Raw genomic sequence first — 23,246 nt, 5'->3', positions numbered from 1 at the left:
AGAGTAGAAAAATCTCAATAAGCATTAATTAAATAGAGAAATGAAACATTACATATGTTTTTAAAATAAAAAATGAATCAATGTGTGAATTTAAAATATTTCCTATTAAATGCTTTTGATCTATTTTTTCACAGAGCAGTGGGAAAATATAAATTTGTGATAAGTATTAAATCCTAGTTTTATTGAAAATAACTGTGCTCATTTTCATTCTTTACCTTCCCATAAATACATGCTAACACACAAACATACACTCACATGTGCTTATTCATTTAAATATGTATCATTTTGGGGGCATTAATAGTGGAAAGTTCTCTTTTTTTTCTTCCCATAGAGATTAGTTTGATCCCCATATCAACACCTGTATCTATGATACTTGAAAATATCCCCTTGGGACACATAACACACATTTTCATTTAAAGGCTCAGTTCAATAGTAAAGAAAACAAGGAAGTTAGAGGTTGGCAGCTACACATGCACATTTATTCTACAATTGTGATTATTTTGACCAAGATCCTGAACACCTGGACCAGATTGCATTCAACTCACTGTTTGCTATCCAGAAACTAAGGTATTTAAGGCATACAAAAGAGAGGTTAGTTGCCACATTTTTTTTCAGCAGTAAGATAAAATGGAGAGGGGATGTGAATATACACCAATTGCTTATTATTTTTTTCAGAAATAAATATTTTATTACATTCACACAATTTGAAGGCAGACATGTTGTGTAAAATTGAGTGTTCCTAGAAAACATGTGCTTTCAAAAATATGGCAATAAATGCAGTCTAATGTCATACTGATCATGACTGTCTGTGTTCTTTCTTTATCTAAATAGGAATCTTTATTTCAGTAGCGGAAGAAATCATGACAAGGAGAAATAGGAGCATAGAAAATAGCTCTTGACTACTAGAGCAATCTTCAGATTACTTTTGCTTCTTACCTGTCCCTAACTTATTCCTCCAAATTATAGTGTAGTCTCTCTTGATTATTTTCCGGGGAGACTGAGCTATAATTCTAAGGTTGTAAGGCATGAGGAGAGGTCCTTGAAGAGCATGCTTACTAGCATGTTCAGCCTGTGTTTACTTTCTATTTCCAAATCAAATTACCTTTGGAAAATCTGAGCTGTGCTCTCTTGGTGTCACTTTATGCTGTAGAATTTTCCTCATACTCTATCAGATGATGACTTTGATGATTTTAAAATAGTCAATTTTATTAATGAAGGGTAGAATGACCATTTCTTCTGATGGGATACAGAATTTATTTAGGGACACTCAATTGCTTCCTATGATGTTAATTTTTGTAAGCAAGCCAAAATCACTGTTGGTCTGAGAATACACAAAATTTTAATTTTAACTTAATTCAATATGTCACTTTTATGGTAGCATTTTTGTGTTCTGTTTTCAAACATTTGCCTATTCCAAATATCAAAGAGGATGTGTGTTTTGCATTTTACCTTTAACTCAATATTTTTCTAAAATTGTTTTTGTGTATGATATGATTTAGAGAACAAAATATGTTTCTTTTTCTTTCACATATATTCATTGACTCAGTAATACTTATTGAAAATAACATTTTTTTCTCCACAATCTGCAGTGTTCCCTTTGTTATAAATTAAATGTTTTAATGTGTGCATCAATATTTGGTTTCTGGACCTTTTATTTCTTGCAAAAGCATTTTTATCCATAGTTAAGAGGATGGGCAATCTGTTATTTAAGGAAGTCACATAAATTTTCCATATGCTTATTTTAGGAATTGGAAAAATGAGGTTAAGACACATATATTTCATTAAGATACTACTTTTTTTGAACTCCTGATCTTAGATAATTTGAGAGGCCAAAAAACCCTCAAAGATGTTAAGTGAATTAAAAAATCAGTAATCAAATTTAGGTGTTCTAAGAAATTGGTGGCATTTCCACCACATTATTTGAAAATGCTTTTATGGAAAATCAGATACACCATTTTCTGTTTCTGGTAACTGAAGGAGTATTGGAAAGGTGTTTAATGGAAGCCAATTGGGTTGCTTGGGAAATTTGGTCATGGAGTTACTTTCATGCTAGTGGGCAGAAAACTTACATAAAATTTCTTGTTGCTGTGCTATCTAAAGGATTATCTGCCTTTCTAATTCGCCTGTATTTCCCATGAATTCTTATTTTGCTACCTGTTGGGCAGAGACTACAATATCTCAGTGTTTTTCCCTTCCCTTTTTTTACCCTCACTGCTGCGGGTGGGAGTGGGGATGGAGGATATTTTCCTTGAGAGTAGAAAGAGGATTCTGACTTCACTGCTTAACACACTTGTTAAGCACCATAGAGTTAATTTATGACCCTGTGGACTCTTGTGAATTATTTATTCTCCATTACCAAGAAATTTTCTATTATTTGATAATTACAAGATTCTTTATGATCTAGCTCCCGGCCAAATGTTTAGCTTATGACTTTCCCCCACCACACTAGTGAATTCTCACAGACTTGATTGTTTTGATTTTTATATTTTTACATGTTGATTCTTCTCCCTGGAGATCCTTATACAGATGCGTATCCTTACAATTTGTCTTTTTTTCAAAATAGATATCAAACACTTTTTCTTTAACATAGTCAATAGTCTAGTGCTCACTTAGTGTCTTGCACAAACTTCTGTTTTAGTTCTTGTTACATTTACTGTGATTGTTTGTATATATCTTGATCTCTTCACTAAATTCTGAGCTCCTTAAAAGATAAAAATGTGTCTAGTCTTAAATGATGAAAATGTGTCCCCATATTGTCACATAAATATTTCTGAGAAATAAAGAGACTAATAAAAGAATGAGATGCCTTTTCTTCACCCCAAATATTTAGTTAACTTGAAAGTAAGATTTTGGTGTAAGTGCAGAATTTGGGATTAATTAATTTTTCTTTTGGATGAGAAATAAATTTACTGTGTGGTTAGAAGTAAAAATATAAAATTACATTTCTATTGACTCCCTCTAGAACCCAATTAAAATAGTTTCCATTGTTAAAGTTATAAAAATGTAAATCCAAAAGGTCAGAGAGAACAAGTGAGAAAATAATAAAAATTGAAGATGTCAACATATATTAAATTATAAATATTACAGGAGAAACTAGCCTAATTGAAGCAAAATATGTTGATCTTGTTAATAGGATATAATAATACCATGCAACTTTTTTGTTCGTATGTTTTTGTGTTTGCTACAGACACCAGATGATCTCAGAGAGCAATGCCTGAAGATAAACAAAAAGATTGCTTACAAGACAGAAGGAAAGAAATAATTTGTTACTACTGATAGATTTATTATCTGAAGCAATGTTAGCTGCTTTCAGTTATTATTATACATTTTTTTCTGAATAAAAATATAAAAAGCATTTCTATAAATCCATCAAGATAAGCTATAATGAAAAAGGAGGTCTGAAAAGTGAGAAGATTGCCCTAGGTGATTTGGTTCAGCGGATAGAGCCATCAGCCTGGGGACTGAAGGGTCCCAGGTTCTATTCTGGTCTAGGGCACATGGCCAGGTTGGTGGGCTCAATCCCCAGTGTGGGGCGCACAGAAGGCAGCCAATCAATGATTCTCTCTCATCATTGATGTTTCTATTTCTCTCTCTTCCTCTCTGAAACCAATAAAAATGTATATTAAAAAATATAAAGATTCTTTAAACAATAACAGTATCATTTTTAAAAAGGGAGAAGACTGAATAAAAAATTTTACTGAATTGTGAAACACCAAGCCCAATAGAAGAATAAAAAATTCAATATTTCAAATACTTAAAACAGTACCTTAGTAATCAAAAATAATTATCAGCCATTAATTATCAATAAGAATAAAGTTGAAATCATCTGTTGGGTCATTGATAAGGGGATGAAAAAATCTTTTTCAAGGACATATCAATAGAGAGGTGTATACAGTTATTAATAGTTAAATAAGGTATCCTAACAAAGATTCCTTTCTAGAAGTCATAACAGAATTATACTTTGTTGTTGTTAATCCTCACTGAAAGATATTTTTTCCGTTCATTTTTTAGAAACTGTGGAAGGGAGTGGGGAAGGCGAAGAGACAGAGAGAAACATCGATGTTGACCTGACACATTGCTTGGTTGCTTCCCACTAGCGCCCGGACTTGGGCAAGAAATCAAATCTGCAACCACATGCATTCCCTTGACTGGAAATAGATTCCATGAGCCTTTGGTGCACAGGTCACGTTATAACCACCGAGATACACTGGCCCGGACCAGAGATACACTTTAATATAACTATCTGAGGATGAGAAACTCTCCTTTTTAGAGATTGAAGAAAAATTATTGCCTGTGATGAGAACTTGGATTACCTAATAAAAATTGGTTAAATGAACAGAAGAATTGATCAACAAATGAGCAACAAATAAACAAAAAAAAGCTACTCCCTGGCACTAAGAAAATATGGTTGTGTGATCATTAAAATGCACTAGAAAATTTTAAAACATGTGGTGAAAGGGACATAGTAACCATAAATTATATTTTCTCTTTTCTTTTTCTTACTCTAGAAAAAAACCCACATAAATTTTAAGCCTAATTGATTATGCTAATGCTGAATAAAACAGACCTGCACCCAGCCTCATTTATTCTTAATGGAATCCCAGGACTTGAAGACATACAAATATGGATTTCCTTCCCATTCTGCTCAATGTATGTTGTGGCTATGGTGGGGAATTGTGGGCTCCTCTACCTCATCCGCTATGAAGACTCACTGCACAAGCCCATGTACTATTTCTTGGCCATGCTTTCCCTTACTGACCTTGTCATGTGCTCTAGTACAATCCCTAAAGCCCTCTGGATCTTTTGGTTTCATCTCAAGAAAATTAGCTTTGATGAATGCCTGGTCCAGATGTTTTTCATCCACACCTTCACAGGAATGGAGTCTGGGGTGCTTATGCTTATGGCCTTGGACCGATACATAGCCATCTGTTACCCTCTGCGCTATTCAACTATCCTCACCAATCCTGTCATTGCAAAGGTTGGGCTTGTTACTTTCTTGAGAGGGGTATTGCTTATTATTCCTTTTACTTTCCTCACCAAGCGCCTTCCCTACTGCAGAGGCAATATAATATACCACACTTACTGTGACCACATGTCTGTAGCCAAGTTATCCTGTGGCAATGTCAAGATCAATGCCATCTATGGTCTGATGGTTGCCCTTCTGATTGGAGGTTTTGACATCCTATGCATTACAATTTCCTACACCATGATCCTCCGGGCTGTGGTCAGCCTCTCCTCAACAGATGCTCAACAGAAGGCCTTCAGTACCTGCACAGCCCACATCTGTGCCATTGTTTTCTCCTACAGTCCAGCTTTCTTTTCCTTCTTTTCCCACCGCTTCGGGGGTCATACAATCCCTCCATCTTGCCACATCATTATGGCCAATATTTATGTGCTCCTACCTCCCACTATGAATCCTGTTGTCTATGGAGTAAAAACCAAGCAGATACGAGATTGTATCATTAGGATCCTTTCAGGTTCTAAAGATATCAAATCTCATAGCATATGGAAAAGATAATTTCCAGGAGAAAAAAGGGCTCCTATTTAGACAGGAGCTGATAAAATATTTTGAGAAGTACTACTTTGACCATGGAAATGAAGCATGTTGAATGGTGCATTTCTAAATACATCTTGAGAATTTCAACATCACTGGCTAGCCCACCAACCCTCCTGTGAATTATTTTTGTTTCTCACTCCATTGAAATATTAGTCTAATAATTAACTCACATTCCTTGGACAAACTTAATTTATTCATTAATTATTAAAAACTAGAGGCCCGGTTCACGAAATTCATGCACAGGTAGAGCCCCTAGGCCTGGCCAGTGATCAGGGCTGATGGGGCCTTCAGCTGCTGGCTGGTGCCTTTCTTCTGGCTGCCAGCCAGGGCCTCCCTTTGTTCCATGCCGCCCCTGGTGGTCAGTGCACATCATAGCAAGCTCCTGAAGGGATGCTTTGCATATTAGCCTTTTATATATATAGATAGATAAACAAAGTGGAAGGAGATGATTCTGTTTCCAAATAGTGATTATAATTTACAGACTGAGAGACAGTTATTACTTTCCTCTGGAAAATATTGGCTATATATTTCAGATCAGTATCAAAATACCTTTTTACAACGACTTCTTTCTGAAAGAGAAACAAGCAAGACTCCTATGAAGTTACTAACATAATCAGTTTGAAATCTCTGAGCATCTTACTATTATTAGGCTGAATATGCCTACCCTTTCCTGATCAGGCACATTATTTTCCTGCAAACTAATTTGATATTCAATTTCCTTCAAGAGGGCCTTTGAAAGCATATAATCTGGAGGGTGAGGTAAATAGATCTCTTCACCAAATGTAAAAACTATTATATATATAAACCCATGAGTGGGGACTTGTTTCAAAATTGACTTGTTTCATCTTATCTCCACTTGTGAATTTAATAAATAAAATTAAATGTCTTTCTAATATGTAAGATTCTTCTAAATTAATAAAAAAAGTGAGAGATTAAAGGAAATGGCACTTTTACATTAATGTCTTAGGATCTAAACCAATTACATAAGAAGTATAGTATAAACTGAATTTTTATTTGTATCTTTCTCTGTCAAACATAAAATAGCACACATTGTCTCTCCCCAATTCAGTTAGTTATCCTCATCAAATTTTATTTAATTATTTAATTAGTCTTTACTCACTATCTCACATCTTAAATCCTACAAATAACCTCACCCCCTAATATATAATTACTTTCTATGTGTTACCCTATTTCTGTGTTCACCATAAACTCAAAATTTCTAAAGTAAGAGTTGGTTCCTAAACTGATTTCTGTGCATGGAGGACAGGGAGAAATAAAAAGAAGAGGCAGACGATTCAATACTGGCAAGGTAGCATGTTTAGTAAACAGGAGAACTTATACACAAGGCTTGTTTTGGGTGGCTGAAAGACAAATAGATCTCCATACCCTCCCGCCAGAATTTTAAAAGTTACATAGAGGCCTTAACTGGGTTCAGTCACATATACTATCTAGATGGTCTCAACAAAGCACTGCTCTCCCAAGGCTGTGTCCTTGAAAATGGCTCTTGCTCTGGGGATGGTCAGCAGAATGTACATTCCAAGGGCTGGGGAGTTGGTGAAGAGTCTTTGATTGCCCAGGTCCAGATCCAGGGTCAACTGGTGGTCATGTTCTCCTGATAACCTCCTTCAGCAACAAGTTGTCAAAAATATCTCCTTTACTTTTTCAACTTGATGTCACTCTTGTCCTATTTTGTCTTTCTGTGCTCCTGCCCATCACGTAAAATTGCTTTTCCCAATTTCACCAGTGACTTCCATGTTCACAGATTAAATAGGCCCCTTTCTGGGCTCATCTAACACTACCTCTCAAGAATATCAACTGCAATTCTATGTTATCCATATCTTGAAACATTTTTGTTTTTTTAACTTCAGATTTTTTTATTATTATTTTTTTAAAATGTTGCATTTTATTTTATTGATTGATTGATTGATTGATTGATTTTAGAGAGGGCAAGATAGAAACATCCATGATAAGAGAGAACCATGGATTGGCTGCCTCCTGCACGCCCCCTACTTGGGATCAAACTCGCATGTGCCCTGACCGAGAATCGAACCTGTGACCTCCTGGTTCATAGGTCGATGCTCAACCACTGAGCCACACCGGCCGGGCCACTTCAGATATTTTAAAATGATTTTCTTCACTCCTGCTTAATAGAAACACATACAAAAGGCCAAAAGGTATATGAAAAGATGTTCAACACCACTAATCATCAAGAAAATGAAAAGTAAAATCACAATGAGATATCACCTCACATACTGTTACAATGGCAATTATAAAGAAAATTTTATAACACACAAATACTTGTTGGTGAGAAAGTAGAGACATTGGTGCTCTTGTGCACTGTCACTGGAAATGGAAAATTGTGCAACTACACTGGAAAATAGTATGGATGTTCCTCAAAAAATTAAAAATATAGTTACCAATAATCCCATATCAAGTATTTACCCAAAAGAATTAAAAGCAGGATATCAATGAGATGTATGTATTCATGTTCATTGCAGCCTCATTCACAATATCCAAGATGTAGAAGCAACCTAAATGTCTATGGATGGTTGAATCAGTAAAGAAATGTGGTATATACAAACAGTGGAATGTTACTCAGGCATAAAAGTAAGAAATTATGTCATATGCTACATTATATATGGACCTTGAGGATATCATGCTAAATCAAATAAGCCAGTCACAGAAGGACAAATGCTATATGATTTCACTAATATGAGGTATTTAATGTAATCAAACTCAAAGAAGCAAAAAGTAGAATGGTGCTTAACCTTATCCTATACAATAAAAGCCTAATATGCTAAGTGTCTGATCATCCTGTCGGCTGTTCAACCAATCAAAGAGTAATATGCTAATGATATGCTAAGGTGACTTAACTGTTCACTATGATGTGCTCTAATCACCAGGAGGCAGACACTTCAACCAGTAGGTTAGTTTGCTGCTGGGGTCTGGCCAACTGGGACTGAGCAAGATGGTTTGGACACAGTCTGGAGCCCTCCTGCAGTTCCTCTCCAGCTGGCCAAACTCCTGTGTCCCTCCCTGGCCCCAATCGTGCACCGGTGGGGTCCCTCTGCCTGGCCTGTACCCTCTTGCAATCCAGGATCCCTTGGGGGATGTCAGAGAGCCAGTTTCAGCCCAATCCCACAGGCCAGGCCAAGGGACCCCACTGGTGCACAAATTCTAGTATATTATAATATACTAGAGGCCCGGTGCACAAAAACTTGTGCACTCAGGGGGCTCCCTCAGCCCGGCCTATGCCCTCTTGCAGTCTGAGACCCCTGTGAGGATGTCCACCTGCTGACTTAGGCCCGCTCCCTGGGGGATAGGGCCCAAGTTGGCAGTCAGACATCCCTCTGGCAGCCCAGCAGCCCTCAGGGGATGTCCAGTTACCAGCAGGGAGCAGGCCTAAGCTGCAGTTGGACATCCTTAGTGCTGCTGAGGAGGCGGGAGAGGCTCCCACCACCACCGCTGTGCTGGCAGCCATCAACCTGGCTTGTGGCTGAGCAGAGCTCCCCCTCTGGGAGCACACTGACCTCCAGGGGACAGCTCCTGCATTGAGCATCTGTCCCCTGGTGGTGAGTGTGTGTGTCATAGTGACCAGTCATTCCCAGTCGTTTTGCTGTTTAAGGTCAATTTGCATATCACCCTTTTATTATATAGGATAGAGGCCTGGTGCATGGGTGGGGGCCAGCTGGTTTTCCCTGAAGGGTGTCCAGAGCAGGGTAGGGGTCCCGCTGGGGTGCCTGGCCAGCCTGGGTGAGGGGCTGAGGGCCATTTTCAGGCTGGCCAAGCCCCCTGGTGAGGGAAGATCCCAGCCTCTCCTTTTTCCTTTTTTCTTTTATTCTGGGATTTATTTACCTTCTATAATTGAAATTTTGTAGCCTTGAGTGGAGCTCAGAGCCAACAAGGGCAGGTGGGAAGCTTGGCTTCCTCCATCGCCAGGGGCAACCCAAGCCTCCTGCTCACTCCAGCTCCGTGGCCACGGCCGGCTGAAAGCAGGTATCTGGGGTTTATTTGTCTTCTATAATTGAAACTCTGTTGCCTTGAGTGGAGCTCAGAGCCTGCCGTGGCAGGCAGGAAGCTTGGCTTCCTCCATCACTGGGGCAACCAAGCCTCCTGCTTGCTCCAACTTCGTGGCTGCCAGCCACCATCTTGGTTGGGTTAATTTGCGTATAGTCGCTCTGATTGGCTGGTGGGCATGGCTTAAGGCATAATGAAGGTATGGTCAATTTGCATGTTTGTCTTTTATTAGTGTAGACTGGAGGCCCGTTGCACGAAGAAATTCGTGCAATAAGCCTTCCTTCCCCGGCTGCCGGCACCGGTTTTCCTCCAGCACCCAGGACTCAGGCCTTTGGTCCAGCCGCAGTGGAGAAGCCAAGCCTCTTCAGTCTTCAGTCTTCACTTCACGCCTACGTATGCAAATTAACCGCCATCTTTGTTGGGGTAATTTGCATAGTCACTCTGATTGGCTGGTGGGTGTAGTGGAGTGACACCAATTTGTATGTTTCTCTTTTATTAGTGTAGATATTTGAACAATGTATATTAAAATAATGTAAGTATTATTATATTTAATAAAACTATACATTACCCTTGAAAAAAATTTAAAGTCAATTAAATGGAGAGACATACAGCTTTCAGATATCAATTCTCCCCAACTGATACACAAATGAATTGCAATTCTATAAAAATTCCAGCAAGATTTTTTGTTGACATAGACAATGTTATTCTAAAATGTATTTGGAGCATCAAAAGAACTACAATAGCTTAAACAATGAAAATACATAATAAAATGAGGAAACAGTCTTTATAATCTCAAGACATATAGCTACAGCAATCAATACTATGGTATTGGCAGAGGGTAGGCATGCAAATCAATGGAACAGAAAAGAGTATCTAAAAATAGACCCCCACAAATATGCTCAAGTAATTTTTTGCAAATATGTTAATGCATTTCAATAAAGAAAATGTAGCCTTAAAAGAAAACAAGAATGCTGGAATGGTTGGCCATTCATAGCAAACAAAAACAAACTCTTGACATAAATCTGTTGTTTATACCATATATAAAAATTAACTCAATTGGGAGTTCCATTTTGACCCAGTAATTCCACTTCTGGGAATATATCCCAAGAAGTCAGAAACACCAATCAGAAAGCATATATGCACCCTTATGTTCATAGTAGAACAATTTACAATTGCTAAGATATGGAAACAGACTAAGTGCCCATCAGCAGATGAGTGGATTAAAAACTGTGGTACATCTACACAATGGAATACTATGCTGCTATAAAAAAGAAAGAACTCTTACCATTTACAACAGCATAGATGGACCTGGAGAACATTATGCTAAGTGAAATAAGCCAGTCAGAGAAAGATAAAAATTACATGGTCTCACTCATTTGTGGAATATAATGAACAACATAAACTGATGAACAAAAATAGATCCAGAGACATAGAAGCATAAAACCTCAGAGGGAAGGCAGGAGAGGATGGCAGGAAGGGCGGGGGGTAAGAAATCAACCAAAGGACTTGTATCCATTCATATGAGCATGACCAATGGACACAGACAATAGGGGATGGGGGCATGTGCTGTGGGGTGGGAGTGGGCCAGGAGAGGTCAATGGGAGAAAATGGAGACATGTAAAACTTTCAACAATAAAGGATTTATTTTTTAAAAATCACAAAAAAGACAATGAAAAAATTAACTCAAAATAATAGATTGTGAATTTAAATATAAAATTTAAAGCTTTAAAAAATTTATAAAAACAATGGGATAAATCTTTAGAATCTAGCATGAGGCAGAGTTTTTAGACTTGATACCAAAACACAATCCATAAAAATAAAGGGAAATTAAATTTTAAACTACATAAATGCTTTTGCTCTATAAAAGACCCTGTTAAGAAGATGAAAAGACAAACTACAGACTGAGAAAAGTTATTCACAAGACACACACACAAACACACACACCAACAAAAAAAAGTCCAACTAGAAAACGGACAAAAAATATGAAAAGTCATTTTACTGATAAGGACATACAAAAATACAAATTAAAATAGAAATAAATATCACTACGTAACCATGACAATGGATAAAACAAAACCTAGTAACAACATGAAATTCTGGCAAGGATGTGGAGAAATTGAATCAATGGTGGGAATATAAAATGATACAGCCACACTGGAAAATGTTTTGCCAATTTCTTAAAGACACAAACCTGAATTACCATACAATTTAGTAGTTACAATTCCAACCATTTATCCTAGAAAAATGAATACTTATGTTTACACAAAACCAGTAAACAGTGGGTGGCATGAATGAAAATGGAAAACTAAGGATATTAAAAAGTTGTTCCTAATAAAAGTAATGGATAAACTTAGAGGAAAAAACCTATCAGAGTCAACTTTCTCATAGCTCTGATATTAACTATAAAAGCTTGCAGCAATTAGGGAAATGCTAAATAAAAAATAGCTGAGATCAACCAAAGAACTTGTATGCATATATGCATAACCCAAGGATACAGACAATAGGGTGGGGAAGGCCTGTGGAGGGAAAGGGGTCATATATAATACTTTTAACAATAAAGATTGTTTAAAAATAAATAAATAAACTTCCACCAAATTCCTCTTAAAAATAAATAAAAATAAAATAAAAAATAGCTGAGTCCATAAATGAGTTGGATCATGTGGTATTTTTCTTTCATTGACTGGCTTATTTCACTTAGCATAATGCTCTCCAGTTCCATCCATGCTGTTGCAAATGGTAAGAATTCCTTCTTTTTTACAGCAGCATAGTATTCCATTGTGTAGATGTACCACAGTTTTCTAATCCATTCATCTCACTCATTTATGGATAATAAACACCATTATAAACTGATGAACAAAAATAGATACAGAGGCAGAGCTGCCTCAAACAGACTGTCAAACTACAGCGGGAAGGTGGGGGAGGGTTGGCGGGGGAAGGAGGGTAAGAGATCAACCGAAGGACTTGTATGCATGCATATAAACATAACCAATGGACACAAGAATTTTGGATATGTTTTTGTCCTTTTATTATGTTTCTGCTAATCAAAAAAAATCTTTTTGCATACTTTGTGTTGTCTTCTTTCTGATACACCCTTTAAAAATATATATACAGATTTTTTTAAAAAAAAAACACTCTTAATTAATACCAATTTCTAGTATAGTTTAAATAATTGGTTCTCACCCTAGCTGGTTTGGCTCAGTGGATAAAGAGTCAGCCTGCCAACCAAAGGGTCCCGGGTTCAATTCTAGTCAAGGGCAAGTACCACAGTTGCCGGCTCCTCTCTGGCCAAGGCCCTGGTTGGTGCTTGTGCAGGAGGCAACCAATCAATGTGTTTCTCTCACACCAATGTTTCTCTCTGTCTTTCCCTTTCTATTCCATTCTCTCTAAAAATCAATGGAAAAATATCTGCAGGTGAGGAATAATAATAATAATAATAATAATAATTGATTCTTACTTTACAAACGAGTATATTTATTTTTGTTAATGCATTCCCTCCCCCCCACCCTCCCCAGGATTTTGTTTTCTCTATTTCATGATTTATTTTGTAATTTGTGATTTCTAGTGTTTTGTGAAGTAGTCATTGTGTTGTTTTTCTTCTGGTGGCTCCTTTGTGCTTTCTAGGTAATAATATTTAGACTACAGCATTCATTTAATAATTACTAAAATAAATTAGTAATTATTAAAGTCAATAAACTATAATTTATTAATTCATTAAGCTGTTCGTTTATTCAAAATATGTAATGACATCTAATGTGTATTATCTTGCTATATGGTGCAGATTTAAAATACAATCTGTCCTAATATAAGGGTTTTATTAAATTGTGGATGATTCAAGAATATAATGATTTTTATGATAGCATGATGCTTAAATAGTAAAAGAAATTGATTCCATCACCAAATCTATCCCTTAATTATAAGCCTGGTACTTTGCAAATTACATTATGTTAAGAGGCTTTAGAAGTTGGCTCTCTAACCTGTCCAGAGAGTTGAGTCTTCTGGAATATGTTATACTAGACTATAAGATATTTGAGGGGACAGAAAAAGGACAGAAGATTGAAAATAATAAAGCTAAAAATATAACAGCTTCAGTAGGAAACAGCAACAAGAGAAAACAGCCCATTTTGATCTGTCAAACACCTGAGCATGCTTCCAGTTTAAGAACAATTGGCCATTTCTCTTAGAAACTTTTCCAGACATGCATCAAAATTTATTTAGTTGTCATTTACTTCTGCTCTAAGATTTTTTGATGATATAAAAAGAGATCTTTGAAGAGCACTATATGAACATGTTCATTCTAGGTTGCTTTACTATTTCCAAAAATATTGTCTTTCACAGTATTCAACCTGCCATCCTGAGGAATAAATACATAAAGATAACACATAGATGTAGGTAAATATCTGTTTCATCCACTATCTTAAACTGTAAACTATCTTCTTATGATGAGTGGAAGTGTATTCTGGGGAAAAACTTTAACTAATTCTGTGAATGTGTATAAATCAGGTGAATTCATAAAAGATGAAAGGTTTGAATCCAATACTATAATTTAAATGTGAGCTCTTCAGTCCCTTCTACTATTTAACTTTACAAATTGAATTGAATATTCTTTATTTTTAAACCCTATAAGACTTTATCATTTTTGTTTTACAACATTTTTTATTTGCTAAATATAATGGTTATGTATATTTACAAAAAAGCTATGAAAATAAATAATTGAACTTAGATAATATAGAACTAATACATGAAGCATAAAATATTATTTACTGCATATTATTATTGCCAATATATTATTATATACTTGATACAAAAATATATATTATGAAAATATCTTATAATTATATAGAACATATGCAAGTATATGTAAATATATAATGTTATTAATATATTATTTTGTCAGATTCACAAGATTCAGACAAAAATATGATCTTGGAAATTTGCAATATTAGACAACTAAAATATGCCAACATATTTGAAAGATATAATTTAGAATTCTTTTTAGGAAACTGGGTAAAAAATAGACATGTAATATAAAACATTTTTTAAAAGAGAAATACAAAATAAGCCCAGATGATCCATTATCTGACTATAAGTAATTGTAAAATAATGAGGAAGAAATTATCAAAAGTTAGAAAGAAGGTGGGGTGGGGGTGGGCAGAAGCTGGGTAGAGGTGGGCAAAGAGGTTGGGGAATGGGGAAATCTGTAATAGTGTCAACAATAAAAATAAAGGTAAAAGAAAAAATAAAAGTTAATGTAAAAACATTTCCAAAATCAAAGGTTATAGATTTCTAAACCCAATAAGCTTAGTAAGTGCATACACAACGAAAGACATATAGGGTGTTCCCCCCAAAATGTATACACACACTTTGAATGATTATAAAGGCAGTGTTTATTAAAATACATTTTGTTTTCAAAATTAAGCTATCAACTGTAAAAATATGTATACATATTTTTGGGACACCCTGTATGTACATATATCATCACCATAATTACCATACAATTTGAAAGCAGGGAAATTTTAAAATGTTCTTAAATATTTTGGAGTAAAAAACACAAATTAATGAAGAAAAGTAATGGATAATAGTTTTTGTAAAAAGTTTTAAAATCAGAATGGTGCCCTTAATATCTATACATGAAGCTAGGAGATTGACAATATATTTGAAATTTAGATGATTTTTGTTCACTTAATTATAAAGTGCAGATTAATAAAAATACTTCCTGGGCTTGTAGTGAGGATTAGGTGAGTTAATATTTATAAAATTTTAGGCTGTACCTGGTACATAGTAAAGCAGCATAAAGCAGCATAAATATAAACTATTATTAAGAATAGTAACAATAAAACCTTACCCTAATATCTGCTGTGTCACTGGTGAGGTAATTCATGAGCTTCACCTTAACAAAATATCCAAAGGTAGATTTTCGTAGTAATAAATATTTTATTTTATTCTATTTTATTTTTAATATATTTTATTGATTTTTTACAGAGAGGAAGGGAGACGGATAGAGAGTTAGAAATATCAATGAGAGAGAAACACGGATCAACTGCCTCCTGCACACTCCCCACCGGGGATGTGCCCGCAACCAAGGTACATGCCCTTGACCAGAATCGAACCCGGGACCCTTGAGTCCGCAGGCTGACGCTCTATCCACTGAGCCAAACCAGTTAGGGCAGTAATAAATATTTTTAAAAGATATAATAACAAATGTCAATCAGAAAAATCATAACATAATTACACTTGATTATAAATTTATGAGAATTGTATCTATGTTTTTTTGTTCTAAAACAATGTAGACACAATAGCTTTGCTAGAACCTGTCCCATAGTAGATGCTCAATACGTATTTGTTGAATGGACTGATAAACTCATGAATTAACAAACAAGACTTACTATGTTTAAATAATTTCCTTGCATTGAAAGCCATTGGTTCTTTGATATAAAATGCAATATCTAACAGAGGTGGAAGGGGAGAGAGACCACAACTAAGATTTCTTCTCTATTTTTCCAAATCTAGGATGGTCAAAAATGAAACTAAAACCCTACAAGCTTATTACTAGTTATACCAACCTAATCATGATAATTCTGAACCAAACATATGTGACACCGGCCTCATTTATTCTTAATGGTATCCCAGGACTGGAGCACATGCACTTCTGGATTTCCATCCCATTCTGTACGATGTATGTTGTGGCCATGGTAGGGAATTGTGGGCTCCTCTACCTCATCCGCTATGAGGAATCCCTGCACAGGTCCATGTACTACTTTTTGGCTATGCTTTCCTTAACTGACCTTGTCATGTGCTCTAGTACAATCCCTAAAGCCCTCTGCATCTTCTGGTTTCATCTCAAGGAAATCAGCTTTGATGAATGCCTTGTCCAGATGTTTTTCATCCACACCTTCACAGGAATGGAGTCTGGGGTGCTCATGCTTATGGCCCTGGATCGTTATGTGGCCATTTGCTACCCTCTGCGCTACTCAACTATTCTCACCAATTCTGTCATTACAAAGATTGGGTTTGCTACTTTCCTGAGAGCAGTGCTGCTCATCATTCCCTTGGTTTTCCTCACCAAAAGATTACCCTTTTGCAGAGGCAATATAATACACCATACCTACTGTGACCAGCTATCTGTAGCCAAGTTATCCTGTGGAAATATCAAGGCCAATGTTATCTATGGTTTGATGGCTGCTTTCCTGATTGGGGGCTTTGACATCCTGTGCATCACCATCTCTTACACCATGATCCTCCAGGCAGTGGTCAGCCTCTCCTCAGCAGATGCTCGACAGAAGGCCTTCAGTACCTGCACTGCCCACATCTGTGCCATTGTTTTCTCCTACAGTCCAGCTTTCTTCTGTTTCTTTTTTAATCGCTTTGGGAGTCACAAAATCCCTCCATCTTGCCACATCATTGTAGCCAATATTTATCTGCTCTTGCCTCCCACTATGAACCCTATTGTCTATGGGGTGAAAACCAAGCAAATACGAGACTGCGTTGTAAGAATCTTTTCAGGTTCTAAGGATACCAAATCTCAGCACATGAAAGGGATATAGTTCATGGAAGAGATGAAAGGGGATGGCAACAAGGGAAATAATATTCTTTTGGCTGTTTAGTTAAGTTCTAATGATGTCTTTTTAAGAGTATGATTTTGTCATGTCAATATAAAGAGCTGAGTGGGGCATTAAATGTCTTCAGAATTCCTAGATCACTGACATGGCCTCTCACACTCTGCCTTTCTACCTCCTCTTGCTTTTTGAGGACCACTCTCATCATTAACCCAAGTTTCCATGAACAAAAGAATAATGAGAGCTGGGTAAATTATCAAAGGAAATAGTCAGAAAGAGAAAATCTGTTGCTAGATGCCAGTTTGTCTTGTTTTTCAAATAGTTATTGAAATTTTTTGTTTGAAAGATAGGTGCTGCTTTTCTTTGGGAAATATGTGCTGTTTTTCTCATTGTTACCACAATTTCTTCTATTTTCTCAATATTATCTTCCTGACAAAGCGCTAGTAAATGCACCATGAGATAATTATTCTAATGAGATTTCAGCCTCTGTATTATAATTTGAAAATAAATTAGTCATTTGACTATATCTCCTCTATCAAACTGCTAAATGACCAAAGGAATTTGTGTAAATAGTAATTAAATTAAAGAGAAGTAATATAGTAAGCAAAAACAAATGGATAAATACTATACCATACATAAAAAAAGAAGGATCTCTTACCCTTTGAGACAGCACGGAGGGACCTGTAGAGTATTATGCCAAACGAAATAAGCCGGTCAGAGAAAGACAAGTATCACATGATCTCACTCATATGTGGAATCAAATGAACAAAATAAACTAATGAACAAAATAGATCCAGAGATATAAAAACATGGAACAGACTGTTGAATCTCACATGGAAGGCAGGGGAGGGTGGGAGGGTGGGTGGGAAGAGATCAACCAAAGAACTTGTATGCATCTATGCATAACCCATGGACACAGATAATAGGGTGATGAAGGCCTGGGGTGGGGGACAAGATGGGCTAGAAGACTTCAATGGGGAAAAGAGGGAACATCTGTAATGCTTTCAACAATCTTTTCTTTTTATCTTGAAGTTTCTAAATTATGTTTGACTATTGAAGAGAAATGTATAACTCTGTCGACATGGTTCTACATTTATATTGAAGAAATATTTAAAGTAATTACAAATGAGAAAGGGTAAAAAAATAAAAAGGGAGATAAGGTTTTCATACTTCACTTGAACTTGTAAAATGATGGCATCAGGAGACTGTGATAAGTTACGTATGTGAATACAGAATATAGAGTAACCACTAAAGATTCTATGCAGCCCTGGCTGGTTTGGCTCAGTGGATAGAGGGTCAACTTGTGGACTGAAGGTTCAATTCTGGTCAAGGGCACGTACTTGGGTTGCAGGCTCCTCCCAGGTCCTGACCCTGGTCGGGACTTGTGCAGGAGGCAACCAATCGATGCATTTCACTCACATCGATATTTCTCTCTGTCTTTCCCTCTCTTTCCCATTCTCCCTAAAAATCAATGGAAAAATATCCTCAAGTGAGGTTTAAAAAAAAAAAAAGATTCTATGCAAAGAGATACACTGTAAAATATAAATAAATCAAAATGAACTTCTAAAATATGCTCAGGACCTACAAGATGGCAGAAAAATAGATAACGAAGACAAGTAGAAAGCAAAACATAAAACTTCAGCCCAAACATAGCAATAATTTCTTAAAGATAAATAGTCTAAATGCACCAATTAAAATAGATTAGTAGAGTGAATTAAAAAACTTGACTCACCCTGGCCAGTGCGGCTCAGTTGGTTGCAATGTCATCCTGTACACCAAAAGATCATGGGTTTGCTTATGGTCAGGGCATATAACCAGGTTGCAGGTTATGTGCTCTGACCATAATCAGTTAGGGTACATATGGGAAGCAACTGATCAATTTTTCTCTCTCATATCGATGTTTTCTCTCTATCTCTCTCCCCTCATCCTTTCCTCTCTATATAAAATTGATAAAAGTCCTCAGATGAGGATTTAAAAAAAAGTGACAATATATACCATCTACAAAAAGCTTATCCTATGTAATAAAAGCATAATATGCTAAGTGTCTGGCCAATTGACCAGTAGCTATGATTGCACTGACCATCAGAGGGCAGATGCTCTGACCAGTAGGTTAACCTGCTGCTGGGGTTTGGCCAATTGCGACTGGGCGAGACAGCCCTGATTGGCCCTGATTGCCAGCTAGGCTGAGGGATCCCACCCATGCATGAATTCGTGCACCAGGCCTCTAGTATCAAATATAATTATATAGCTAGGTTGAAAGTAGAATATATTTAAAATGTTATGCAGCCCTAACTGGTTTGGCTCAGTGGATAGAGTGTTGGCCTGTGGACTCAAGTGTCCCAGGTTCGATTCCGGTCAGGGGCATGTGCCTGTGGACTCAAGTGTCCCAGGTTTGATTCCGGTCAGGGGCATGTGCCTTGGTTGTGGGCACATCCCCAGTTAGGGGGTGTGCAGGAGGCAGCTGATTGATGTTTCTCTCTCATCGATGTTTCTAACTCTCTATCCCTCTCCCTTCCTCTCTGTAAAAAATCAATAAAATATATTTAAAAAATAAAATAAAATGTTATGCAAATATTAATCAAAGGATAGGAGGACTAGCTATATTAATAATACACAAAGCAGCCTGGCCTGTGTGGCTCAGTGGTTGAGCATCGACCCATGAACCAAAAGGTCACTGGGTCCATTCCTGATCAGGGCACATGCCCAGGTTGTGGGCTCAGTCCCCAGTGTGGGTGTGCAGGAGGCAGCCGATCAATGATTCTGCCAATGCGGATCTGCCAAACTCTTTTTCACAGCGATTTCACTATTTTACATCCCCTCAGTAAAGTGTGAGGGTCACATTTTATTCAAATCTTTGCTGACATTTTTTATATTTTGTTTTTGTTTTTTAAATATCATACCCAACCCACACCAAGACACATCATAATTATGATGACAAATGTTCATGACAAAGAGAGAATCTTAAAGGTTGCAAGGGAGAGACAGAAAGTTACATACCAGGGATCTCCCATTAGATTATCAAATGATTTCTCAACAGAAACACATCAGGCCAGAAAAGAATGGACAGAAATTTACAAAGTGATGCAAAATAAGGGACTGAACCCAAGAATACTCTACCCAGCAAGGCTGTCATTCAAAATTGAAGGGGAAATAAGAAGCTTCACAGACAAGGAAAGGCTAAGGGAGTTTATCACCACCAAGCCAGCAATGCAAGAAATGCTAAAGGGATTGGTGTAAAAAGAAGAAATAAAAAGTAAGAAGGAACACGGGCACAAAAAATAAAAAATAGCTACAAAAAAGTACCTATCAATAATAACTTTAAGTGTAAATGGACTAAATGCTCCAATCAAAAGACATCGAGTGGCTGAATGGATAAAAAAAAAAACATGACCCATATATATGCTGTCTACAAGAGACCCACCTCAGAACAAGGAACTCACACAGACTGAAAGTGAAGGGATGGAAAAATATATTTCAGGCAAATGGAAATGAAAAAAAGCTGGGGTAGCAATACTTATATCTGACAAAATAGACCTCAAAGCAAAGGCCACAACAAAAGATAAGGAAGGCCACTTCATAATAATAAAGGGATCAATACAACAAGAGGATATAACCCTGATAAACATATATGCACCCAATGCAGGAGCACCCAAATACATAAAAAAAAATCCTGGAAGATATCAAGGGAGAGATCGACAACAATACAATCATAGTAGGGGAGTTTAATACATCACTGACATCACAGGATAAATCCTTTAGACAAAAAATCAGCAAAGAAACAACAATCCTAAATGACTCACTAGATCAGATAGACTTAATTGACTTCAGAACATTTCACCCCAAAGCCACGGAATATATATTCTTCTCAAGTGCACATGGGACATTTTCAAAAATAGACCACATATTGGGTCACAAGCAAAGTCTCTCCAAATTCAAGAAGATTGAAATCATATCAAGCATCTCCTCAGACCATAATTGCATAATATTAGAAATAAACTATAATAAAAACAATCTAAATATCATAACCATTGTAGTGAGTGTGTTTTTTATTTGTATTTCCCTAATGACTAATAATGTAGGTCATATTTTCATGTACTTATTCACCATTTAGTTATATCATTTGGAAAAATGACTATTCAGTTACTTTGTAATTTAAATTGAGATATTTCTATTTTTATTGCTTAGTTGTAAGAGTCTTTCTACATTTTGGAAACTAGACTCTTATCAGATATGTAATCTGCAAATATTTTCTCTTATTATATGAATTATCTTTTTCTTGATATTATTTTTAATGGATAAAAGTTGTGGGATTTTTTTATTTTTATGAAGTCCAATTCATTTTTGCCTTTGGTGCTCATGAATTTTATTTTATATCTAATATAATCAATACCAACTCTAAGAGTCATGAAAATTTATCTCTATGTATTTTATAATTTTGGCTCTTATATTTAGGCATTTGACCCATTGCTAGTTCATTTTTATATATGTTGTGTTAAGAGTCCAAATTTATTTATATTGTAGCTATCCTGTTATCCCAGAACTTTGCTAGAGAGAATTCTTTCCTCATTAAATGGCCTTGGAACTAAAGCAAAACATAACTTGACCATAGATGTATGACTTTATTTCTATACTTTTAATTCTAGTTCATAAATGTCTTTCCTATAACATTACCACACTCTTTTGATCACTGTGGCTTTGTAATAAGTTTCAAAATCAGAAAGTGTGGGTCATGCAATTTTGTTCTTCTTTTTCAAGATTGTGTTGACAATTAAGAGTTCCTTGCAATTTCATAAAAAATTGTGAATCTAGATTTTCAGTTGTGGAAAGGATCTATCAGAATTTTGGTAGAAATGTCATTGAATCTATGGATAGCTTTGAAAAATAATCTTAATAAGTCTTAATAAGTCTTCCAACTCATGAAAATTGGAAGTCTTTCTATTTATTTATTTATATATATATTTTTTATCTTTTTGTTTTTACACCAACATGGTTGCTTTCTCTCTTTCTTCCTTCCTTCCTTCCTTCCTTCCTTCCTTCCTTCCTTCCTTCCTTCCTTCCTTCCTTTCTTTTTTCTTCCTTTCTTTCTTTCTTTCTTTCTTTCTTTCTTTCTTTCTTTCTTTCTTTCTTTCTTTTTAATCTTTATTGTTGAAAGTATTACATATGTCCTTTTTATCCACCCACTCACTGATCCCTTCTATCCCCCATGCATCTTGCCCATTTTTTAATTGGATTGTTTGTCTTCCTTAAGTTGTATGAGTTCCTTATATATTTTGGATGTTAATCCTTTGTCAGATGTATCTTTGGCAAATATGTTCTCCCATACAGTGGGCTCCCTTTTCATTGTATTGATGGTTTCTTTTGTTGTGCAGTAGCTTTTTAGTTTGATGTAGTCCAATTTGTTTATTTTCTCTTGTTTTCCTTGCCCTAGGAGATGTATCAGCAAACACTGGTATAAGAAATGTCTGAGATTTTTCAGATAGTAAGTTTTTCTATTTAGATTGGTGTTCTTTTATTTATTTATTTATTTATTTATTTATTTATTTATTTATTTATTTTTTAAATATATTTTATTGATTTTTTTACAGAGAAAGGGAGAGGGATAGAGAGTTAGAAACATCAATGAAAGAGGAACATCGATCAGCTGCCTCCTGCACATCTCCTCCTGGGGATGTGCCCGCAACCCAGGTACATGCCCTTGACCGGAATCGAACCCGGGACCTTTCAGTCCGCAGGCCGATGCTCTATCCACTGAGCCAAACCAGTTTTGGCTCTTTTATTTATTTTTAATATTTTTTTTAATTATCAGTGAACAAGTCTTGTACTTTCTTAGTAGAATTTATTATTTTTTTTCTTTTTTCCCCCTTTATTGATTAAGGTATTACAAATGTGTCCTTATCCCCCCATTGCCCTCCCACCCTCCCCCCAATCCTGCCCTCACCCTCACCCCTTGTTGTCTGCATCATTTGGTTAGAATTTATTCTTAACTATTTTATTATTTTGATATTATTATAAAAATAAATTTGTTTCTGATATTCTTCTGAGGATTTTCCATTGCTGGTATATAGAAATACACTGATTTTTATGCATTGATTTAGTATCCAAAATTTTTGCTAAATTTG

The 23,246-nt window shown here is 36.0% G+C and overlaps 2 protein-coding genes across 2 annotated transcripts; both read left to right on the top strand.

Annotated features, from left to right (window-relative positions):
* Nucleotides 1–4,543: 4,543 nt before the first annotated feature.
* Nucleotides 4,544–5,518, top strand: LOC139018399 (olfactory receptor 52N4). The gene has a single exon (XM_070427013.1). The coding sequence runs from the start codon at nt 4,544–4,546 to the stop codon at nt 5,516–5,518; it is 975 nt and encodes a 324-aa protein (XP_070283114.1).
* A 10,622-nt stretch (nt 5,519–16,140) lies between these two features.
* On the top strand, nt 16,141–17,115 carry LOC139018398 (olfactory receptor 52N4-like). The gene has a single exon (XM_070427012.1). It carries the CDS (start codon nt 16,141–16,143, stop codon nt 17,113–17,115), a length of 975 nt encoding a protein of 324 aa, XP_070283113.1.
* The last annotated feature ends 6,131 nt before the right edge of the window (nt 17,116–23,246 follow it).

The sequence above is a fragment of the Myotis yumanensis genome, unplaced genomic scaffold, assembly GCF_028538775.1.
Source record: "Myotis yumanensis isolate MYYU_CA2020_CCGP unplaced genomic scaffold, mMyoYum1.0.hap1 SCAF_10, whole genome shotgun sequence".
In the NCBI taxonomy this organism is placed as follows: Eukaryota; Metazoa; Chordata; class Mammalia; order Chiroptera; family Vespertilionidae; genus Myotis; species Myotis yumanensis.
This window is presented reverse-complemented; position numbering and strand designations above follow the sequence as displayed.